Below are 10,337 nucleotides of genomic sequence, written 5' to 3'. Positions count from 1 at the left end.
ATAGACCTCCATTATTTGAATGTCAGCAGACAGCAAGAAGCCTCCCAGATCTCCAGATGCATTTGAGATATCAAAAAGTACTCCAGAGTGTTGTTCAGCATGGGGGTGAGTAGAAAATGAAGGCTAATCATGTTTTGGGTGTACTATTCCTTTAATCTCAATATCCATGTGATAAGTTAATTTTTTTTATGTTAGATAAGAAACAAGGGACTATTATGTGCTAGATTTCATGATTAAATGTGTCTTTAAAGGGTCTTGTCACATTATATGCCTTTACAATACTGATCAAAAATGATTTGATCATGACAGAATAAGGCTATAAAATTTAAATAAAGTTGCTAGTATCGGTATTCATACTCATTAATCCACAAGTTCTGCATGAACAACTAACTTCAGTTCTAACTTCTGCTTCTGAGAACACTAACATTCATGCTGTATTCCTTCCTACAAATTCCTATTCTACCGTAAATGTCTTCAAATTCAGATTTCTACCCCTAAACTTTTTAGCGTAATGTCTGTTCAAACTTACACCTAACAGTTGGTGTAGATTTTTTTTTTTAAACTAACCCAAACTAGTATAAAAACATTGATGCGGGGGTTTCACACTAGAAAACGAAAAAATGAGTCTGAAAAGTGTGGCATGTTTCATATGTTTTTAGCGCCTTTTATGCTGATATAGCAAACATAAAATCTCTTGCAACCAACTTCCCTCACAGGTCATTTTAGTAAAGTACCTTGTGGGTGATAAACACATCTGTTGCTGGAAGGCCACTGAGTTTATTAGTCATTAGAGACAATTTGTTAATAACAATCAAGGACAATGTCATGGAGAAGTTTCAAGTTAGAGCTTTGGACATCTCACAGAACACTGCTCAATCCATTATCCCCCAGACAGGAAAGAGTTTGTCACAAAGGCATAAATATCCAGATAGGATCGTCCAAGATGACACTATGGGCAGCAATAGCATTAATCACAGATGCCCATGAGGCCTATATTAAATATGGTGCTGTAAAAAGCCAAGAATATAACCAGGCTCCTATGATGGTGACCTGGCTCCATCTAATAATCCTGCTTTTGTTTTATTTTCAGCCTTTACCTTTGCCCAGAATCTGTTGCTTTGAATGAGGTTAACTGTCATTGGGAAGCAAAAGCAAGGAAGATTTAAAAAGAGGCTCATGCATAAACATGACTTGGTAAATCTGACAGACTGAAGCCATATGGATTTTTTTCCCCTTAAGTTTTAGTTGAAAATCATCAGATATTTTTCATTATGTGCCAAATGTTTCTGGATGACTTGCTTGGATGATGTCCATCCGCATGGCTTCATCCTTTTCTCATGCAGAAAATGATTCCCAGGGGAACATAAAAATGTGATTATCAGACTTCAAAGTGGCTTCAGGAAAGAAGCTTGCAACTCCAGTAAAAAAAAAATAAAAATAAAAAAAATGGCAGGGGCGCTGCGTCTAAAATATGGTGGTCTGTTAAGTCTTTACATATCATGGATCTCAATATCTGGTTGGTAAATAGTTTCGGTATGGTTACATTTATTAAAATATTCTTTATGGAAAATTTGAGCTTTATCGTTAATGGACAAAAAAATAAAATGCATCTTCCTCCCAAAATGTTTGAGTAAATATAACGATTGGAGGCAGCATGGATGGATGGTTGATGGAAGCACAATCTTTAACATCCATCTATTCTAATTGCAAAGAGTTCAGATCATGCCTGTTCTGAATTTGGCCAAGAATGTTTGATCAAAGTGCTAAGTGATTCCTTCTATTTATAGGTTTGACTTGAAAAAATTGTAGATTCAGGATGATAAAAAGTTTATAATAACAACTCTAAGTTATAGTACTCATTTTTTATTTTTTTTATTTGCCAGCTGCATAACTTTATGATTAAAACAGAAAATTTTTGGGGGCGGACAATAAAACTAATGCAACCAAATTCTAACCGCCAAAAAAAATCTAAGTTTATCTTTCAAAATAAAGATAAACATTCTGAATGTAGAAGAAAGTAATAAAGCTGCTTGAAAAAGTAGTAATGATCCTAAAATATTCCAAATCTATTTTTTTTATTTGGATTTATGTAATAAACCAATTTGCAAAAAAGTGTTTAATTTTTCAATAATCTATATTTATATTTTACAGTAGCTCTGTATTTAATGTGCTCTTTTACCGTTTATCAGATTAGGTTTAAAAATTGAATCATTTAACAGAACTGTACAAAAATGCGATATAAAGACTTTTGCAAAGGACTGTATACCATTAGTATCTGCAAAGGGTTCTCTCACTTGGTTGGTTCAAATGTTACACACTGTTTAATGCTGGGTGATGACTTTCCATTTGATATATGGTGCATCTGCAGCTCACTCTAGATTACCTGCAGGCTGTGTGCCTGCTGTGTAGGAACTGAGCCGTCCTCTTGCCTTAGAGCGTTAACAGCTCTAATAAGGTCCATCTGTTCAATGCCTCAGCGTCTCTCACCTTTTTTCCTCCTGTACAGCGTGGCCTTTTTATGACTGATGGCATATTTGTACCAAAGAACTGTTTGGTGCCTGCAAGGCATGAATTAAGGACTCTTCAACACAGTAAAATTTTTCTACCTGAGTTGGTTCTCCACACGTCTGCACTGGGTTCGCTCATGAGGTTGGAAGGTTATAATAGTATATTATAGCATATTATAATAGCATATTTGCACTTTTAAAAACATCACTTTTCTTAATTCTGTCTTTTTCTTTGGTAATAAAAGTTCTTTTTTTTTTTTAAAAAAACAAAGAATCAGCTAGACGTTATCAGTTGATGTGGTAAAATTTTTTATCTTTTATAGGTATTATATGTTGGAGAACAAACCTAGGAACGCTTATGGGATGGTTTGCCACTCCTGCCAGAATGCACCGAGCAACACAAAAGAATGTAAGATTTACTTTTCTTTCTTTTCCATTTTTTTTGTGTCTATGACAACAAATTTACCACCATAATCTATCAGGCATGTTTTTTTTTTATATGCAATAAATTGAAGAACAAATATGTCTTCATAAGATCTACTGAATGTGATGCTCTTTTCCATCGTGGAAAGAAAATAAACTGAACAGCTTATGTAAAAGGCAGATGTTCAGCTCCTGGATTGTGGTGGGGGGTTGCAATTTTCACTGAGCCACATAGACCCTGTAGTCACAATTCTATCTTTTGGGTGAGCTTTAATGTCAAAGCCCAGAGTTTTTAGACCTACTTCCCTTCTAGTTCTGTTGTTTTTCTAGTTCTTTCCTCATAAGTGTTTTGCAGCTCATTGATTGAACATCGCTGTCACACCAATTATTAAAAATTCCTCTGCACTGTCAGCACATGGATTGATGCATATGTCCATGACTGCAAATCCAGCTCAAACACTGTTGCAGGTTTTGAAAGGAAGTTGCACTCACTTGCAAAAAGCTTCCAAGATGGAATTATTTTTCCTTGACTTCTCAACAAATCTTCATTTCCATTAGTAGTTTATGACCATTTTCCACTTACATAACATTTTACCAGTTCATTACACTGCCTTCTGTAGGTTAGATTGTGTCTATAAACTTTTTATTGTAATGTTTGGTAAAATCTTCACGTTTTTCCACTTATTCATTTATTTTATGAACAGTTTAAGATCATGTTATGTTACGAGTCCAAATGTGAGTTTGATTCATTTGGATTTTGTATCCTAGATGAACAAGTTGTTCTTCAATTGCATGGTGGAAGAAAAGTCAACCTTATAGAAATAAATTCTCATTGGTCCCATGAATGTACACTAAGCAATTGCAGCAGCGGAAATGTTGCACACATAGAGACTGTAATTCCCTGCCCCTCTCTACAAAAAGTAGTTTAAGCAATCTGATGAGCTTTGTTGGTGGCTCCAAAGATGTTCCTTAAGGATTGTGTGTTACTTAACTACATTCTTTTTTCCAAATATCTCTTATTAGCTTACCAAAGAGAAATACCCCCTCGGCATTATAGTGCCACCACCATGTTTCACTTTTAAGTGTGCACTGTATGTCATCCATTCAAGAGTTTTGCATATAGAACTAAAAAAGTGCAACTAGAGCTCACATGTTTACATTTTTTATGTCCTCTGCACTGCTGGTTGCAAACATAAGACATTAATTCCTGTTGCATTTTTAATACTATTGTTTTTTTTTCCTCATCTGTCTTTCAACAAAAGAAAGACTTAAAGAATCCACAATAAACAGCTCTGCAACCAGCTTCCCTAAAGAAATAGCTGTTCTCTTGGCTGCTTTTATGATAAGATAACATTATACACATTTAAACATGCTTTCTTAATTAAATAAATGCTGAAGACATATAAATGGATTAATTTAAGGGCATTGGAAAAATAATCTTTATGTTAAAGTTGCTTAAAAGCACATTTTATTTCTACTTTGAGTATCTGTAGTTTAAATTCCTTTTTTCAAGGAAAGTCCGAGTACAATACATTAAAGTTTTTGATTACAAATGGGTGAGCATTTCAAAACTTCTTCTGCTGAGTAAGATTGTTTCCAATGAGAAAAAGTATTCGGTAGTTGCATTATTCTTCTACCCTCCCTGTTTGTTATCCTGTTTACACGTATGCAAAATCCAAATTAATCATGTGTTTAAGCAGCACATTTTTTTGACGTTTGCTTTTTTTTTTCAAATTGTTTTGGCAATTATATTTATGGACTTGCAATTGCTCAAAATCCCCCCAAAGTGTAATTAAAGAATCCGGAAATTACTGTGTTGTTATTGTGTCATATTTAATTAGTGTGTTTTGAAAGATGTAGACCCCAAAAAGTGGCCTGAGCCTGCAGAGAAGGAGGGTTTGAAGCAGCAGCAGCAGAGCTGAGGGACAAATGAATAATGTCTATAAATATTATTTCAATCACACACCAGCTGCGTGTAAATTTATGAGGCAGATAAACCAAAGTTACAGAGTTCAGTATTTCATTAAATGATATAAGTAAGGCTTTAACTATTTCTTGCTGAAAAACAGTTTTCTTCCAAAGTAAAATCCTTTTAACAGAATTCATAGTCAGTTTCCCTAAAAAGAGAATACAGAAATGTCTGAGATCTGAGTTTTATTTTCTTTGGGTGATGGCAGGCTGACACTTGCCATGTAATCTGCAAATTACCCTGGCTCCTACCTAGGATTGCTTGTGTGCTAATTAAAATTGGGTGGTTATGAGGAAGACGGATGATTAGCATGTTTGTGCTTGCCGTAATGCTACTCTTTGGCAGGTTGTGATATAAAGCTGTAGGCACAGCTCGTTTTCCTCGTTCTCCTTCCGATTTCTATAAGCTTTCAACATCCGAATCTGTAGCTTAATGCACATAAATGAGGCATTCGTTTCAAACAGAGAGACTTATTCCAAGTGGGGTCATGAGGGGTGCAGGTGCCTATCTCCAGCTGTCTACGGGTGAGACGCGGGGTAATCCCTGGACAGGTCGCCAGTCCATCGCAGCAAACAGAGACTCATTACACAAATTTAACTAATGTTTTTTTACTAGCTGAAAAACTCAGAAACTCTTAACTTTAACATTAAAGCTGCACTATGCATTGGTTACAGGAATTAAATGACAGAGATGTAACTTATTATACAAGAGTATGTTTTTTATTGTAATCTACATACAAAGTCTTAATCTTTTTGTTTTGTGTCCTTATAAATTGTCATTTATTATATATATAAGTTGCGCATTTATGGAGGCAGACTTCTTTGCGCTATGGCAGCGCAGAGCTGACAAACAAGTAACTGTAGAGATCACCATTAGGCTCAAATGGGACTACAGCAATTAAGGCTTATATAAAATCTATATATTTATAATGATAAAATACTTTTTTATAAAATTATATATGCAAACAAACCTTGTCATCATGTGAAAAGAAATGTGATGCAATGCAAGTCATTTTGTACCATGACAGCCTCCCTATTGTTGGAGGGGCTGAATAGGTGTCAGAAGCGGTTCATGTTGCAGCAGTCTAACCATTAGATGTCTCTGAAAATCCCACACTGTAGCTTTCAGGTAATGCAAAGACTAAAGCTCATCTTTGAGTTCATATAAAAGGTTTAATGGTGATTCTACACGGAAGTCACCATTGGTGAAAAAAAAACTAGGTCATGACAACACTTTATATTAGAGTGTTTTGCAGCAGTTGTGCAAAATAAACCTCATTATTAGTTTTTGTTTAACTTGTGAAGATAAAACTGCGTTATGTTGACGTAGCTGTCAAACCGTTACATCAAGGACACCATGTGTTGCACCACTCAAACTCTATCAATCCATCTGCAGTCACTTTTCCAATAACAACATGCTGTTTGACCCTAAAAAGTCACTCCAAAGTAATGCTGCACACATGTGGCAGATGGAAAGGAAGTTTTCAGCTTAGGGGAAATGTTCTCTCTATATTGCTGCAAAAACAAATTAGTTTGGCTAAGCATCCAGTCAAAACCCTGGTAAAAGAAACCTGATCAACTCTATGCTCCAAAAACAACTCCTTTGGTCGTCTCATTGTTCTGTCTTATCACTCCTTGATTAAGCGATTGGTTTTAACCATGGCGTAAACTAAGCCGTGTGCTTAAGCCTCAGCCAAGAATTTAGTTGTTAAATAATCCTGGGGCAAAACCTGTTTCCAATGGACAGACTGTCTTTAGTCAGAGTTCAGAAATGCAACATGGCACAGAGCCTTGCCATGTTTCCTGAGTAGATATTTGTTGGAAAAGTCCTTAGTACATCCCTTTTCAGTCTCACCAATAAGTGGCCACACTTTCCTTTGACATATTTACATCCTGAATTTAAAAGAACCTTAAAGACTGGAGTGGTTTTGAAAGACTATGAAGAAGAGGTGGGCTTGAAAATGGCCTTAAAGTAAAGAGAAAGAAAAAAAAATAGGCCTGTATGATATATAAAGTGCCCTGCGATGGACTGGCGACCTGTCCAGGGTGTACCCCGCCTCTCGCCCATTGACAGCTGGCTGACTCCAATTGGGACAAGCATGACAGATGATGATGGATGGATATATAAAGTAAGGCCGTTCCATAATGTTGACTTACAAAATCAAAACCACGGACCACTCGAAGCATTTAGGAGCAGCTAATCAGCTGATATGAGGTTGAGGTAGAGTATGTAGGGTTGCAGTAACTTCGGCAGGTCGGTTGATGTAAGGCCATTAATACATTTAACAGCAAATTAAACTATTTCAAAATGAAACCCTAAAGTTTATTGGCAGCCAGTGTAGGGATTCTAACAATAAAGGTGTTTGAACTAGTTAAAGGATGTGAAGCATCACTCTGTACCCTCTGAAGCTGTGAGACACAGGAACCCCTAATTTCCTCACCAAGTGGTTTACAGTATTCAAACTCAATGGTAATAAAGGCATTAAACTTTTTAAGTTTTATTTTCAGACTTATATGTAGTATTCTCTTTCACCTCCTACATTTGATATGTTTGTCTTCATGTTCAGGGCCTGGTGACATTTGGCACTTCTATAAACCAACCTCTCTTTTTTTATCATTGAACTAAAATAGATTCAGATCCATCCATGCTTTTTATGTCATCTATACATCAAAGTAGCAGACTCAGACGGTGAAAGTTTGTTTTTTATGGCAGGCCATACAGCTGGGTATTATCCAAGAACAATGAAAAGAGATCCTGTATCTTCTGAAAAATCCAGGCGAGAGAAGCAAGTAAAGCGTGAATATCATGTCTTGCGTGGGATCTTATCTTAAAACGTCAGCTTTAGAAAGAGATACCTCAAGACAGAGCTACAACATACGGAAGTTAGTTCTATCTTTGAAGGCTTTGATTTATTCAAATTTCATATTTTGAAAACTTGTCTCAGGTTTTCTGGCTCTAAATAGTATATTTCCTTTAACTTTTTTTTTTTTACTATTTCCTTCAGTCCTACTGAGTTGCTTTCAGGTTATTGAACTACCCGCATTGCCTGGAAGAATTAACATTTTGCAATCTTTTGTGTGTTAAATGTGTGACTTATATTAATGGAACTGACAGACCTTCTGCTTTGAACATTTTTTTAAGTAGGAAAGAATTAGGAGTTTCAGATTTTTTTCAAATATTTTAGGTTTTAGCTCTATTCTTCATACCTACTTTCTTTCAGGTTGCTAAGCTTGGCATACCTGGCAGAGTTGTCATTTTGCAGTCTTTTTTCACCCTGGGTGAATGCGGTTAAGAGATTAAACCACAAGATGCTAAACAGAATTTCAGCTCAGACTTATTTCTTCACTCAGCGTCGTGTAAACACATACCCTGAGTTGATGCCTCTAGCCACAGGGCACTGGTGCATAAGATTGTATGTGCAAATGTGGTGACACAAGACCCTGAAACCACGGGAAGCAGAGAGGCACATGTCAAAGAGGCTAACAGTATATCAGCTCAGTGAAATAAAAGACTGATTAAAAGGCGTGATTTATGAGCTTCTGGGAGTTTACAGCTCCATTAGGAAAGAGGAAGGAGAGCTGATGAAAACTCCAGAAGGGCAAAAAAAAGGGAGGACTGGGAGCAATATATGGACAGATGGAGTAGTGATGTCTGCAGTTTATCCACACTGCCAATAAAAAAGTTTCTGTACTGCAATGGGAATCTGTATCACAATGCTGCCAGTGCCAATAATTTGCTTCTGTGAAATGTTATTGGTTGTGAAATGATGTCAGGCAGTGGTATTTTGGAATTAATGTCAATTAGATGCAGTGCCAAAGCTAACATACCGTCTTTTGGGAATTTTGGCATGCAAACTATTGTGGGTTAAATGTCTTACTTATATTAATGGAAATGACAGATCTGCTGCCTGTGTCTGTAAAAGCAACTTCCCTCTAAATAAATTGGTTTTAGGAAAGAATGATGACTCAAGAGAAAACTGTTTTTTCCAACTTCTCTATACCCGAAGGCTGATCATATTATTGTTGCACTAGGAATTTAAAAATTAGTTTGAGGGTCGTTCACTTTTTGCCAGCTTTGTCCTTATTGTGTCTGTCTTATTGTCTCTGCCTGTCAACATCTCTGAGTTTACGTGTTGAACAAACTTAATGTAAATCATTTCTAAACACCTCTCAACCTCAGCGTTTGGGATCTTAATATGCTATTTTGTTTGGTGTTTATAAATATTGGAATCCTGGACAAGTTGTGGAAAAGGGATTGAGATTAAGTGGATTATCTGTTCAGAATGTCCCATTGGAATATAAAACAAAAAAACTACTTTTTAGTCAGTTTTCCCGCATGGAAAGTCTTTGATTTTAACATCTTATAACCAGTTATCCATAGTTTCTTTATGGTGAGGTATAATAGCCTTGTAAACTAGCCCCACCCGCCAGCGGCCAAAATAATTTTTCCTTGCGAGTGGTCTAGCCTCGATCAATGCTCCATGCCCTAGAACTGGCTGGCCAATCACAACGCAGAGATGTGTTTTTGGATGCAAAGCGAGCAGGGGTTTTGAACTATTGAACAGTTCTCGTCTGACTTAGTTTTGGAAGGATTAGGCTTGGGGTTTTTGTTGTTTTACCGACAGGCTGTTTGTTTACACTCCCCCACCAGCTTTCTGTCGCACTTACTATGTCACAGTCAGTTGCGCTCATGGTCAGAGCGTTGGCCAATAGGCACAGATATGGTTTGGAAAAATAACAGGTTGTTCTCATCAACAATCTTCCGATGTCTCATTCATTGAGGCCAGACTAAATTACACGTTTAATCTCACATTAAGTCTGGTTTATCAGGCTAGACGTATAACGAATCCATTAAACTGAGCCCAATTTCTCTTATTGGTTTCTTTCAATGGGAAAGACAAGAAAAGGTTGTAGTAAAGCAAGTCAGATATATGTCATGAGCTTCGAAACAAAGAGAATAGCTACAAGAAATAATCTTGTGCCTAAAGCTCTCAATATAGCAGTAGTTAAAAGTTTTAAACTTAAAAAAAAAACTTAAAATTAAGAAAAATTAACTTAAAGAACAACTCAAGCTCATTTCATTTACACACCCACACAAACTTTTTTTTTTCAATGATTTTGGTTTGTTATATATTTCAAACCGAATCAGAGATTTGTAAAACATCACCAAAAATCAGCATAAGAGAGAACTTATAAGTAAAGGGAAAAAAAGATTTGTAATAATTAGTTTTTTCCTAGTCAATATTGTTAACCATTGTTGTTGTTGATTAAGACGTATGGTCCACCGTATGGTAATAACCAGTGTTGGGAAAGTTCTCTTTCTACGTGAACTAGTTCAAAGTTCAGTTCACACATTTTAAAATGAACTAGTTCAGTTCATAGTTCATGATTCAAAACCAAAAAAAGAAATAGTTCATAGTTTTTTTTTTTTTTTTTTTT

General features: G+C 36.0%; 1 protein-coding gene across 1 annotated transcript in view; it reads left to right on the top strand.

Moving 5' to 3' along the window:
* Positions 1 to 10,337, top strand: part of edar (ectodysplasin A receptor) — a 51,916-nt gene that overhangs the window by 28,416 nt on the left and 13,163 nt on the right. The window contains exon 5 of the mRNA XM_015383830.1: positions 2,831 to 2,916. Coding sequence (XP_015239316.1) covers positions 2,831 to 2,916 — 86 coding nt within the window. The remainder of the gene's footprint in view (positions 1 to 2,830; positions 2,917 to 10,337) is intronic.

Source organism: Cyprinodon variegatus, unplaced genomic scaffold (assembly GCF_000732505.1).
Source record: "Cyprinodon variegatus isolate N-32 unplaced genomic scaffold, C_variegatus-1.0 Scaffold295, whole genome shotgun sequence".
In the NCBI taxonomy this organism is placed as follows: Eukaryota; Metazoa; Chordata; class Actinopteri; order Cyprinodontiformes; family Cyprinodontidae; genus Cyprinodon; species Cyprinodon variegatus.
The sequence above is the reverse complement of the archived record's forward strand: the minus strand, read 5'-3'. Positions and strand labels throughout refer to the sequence as shown.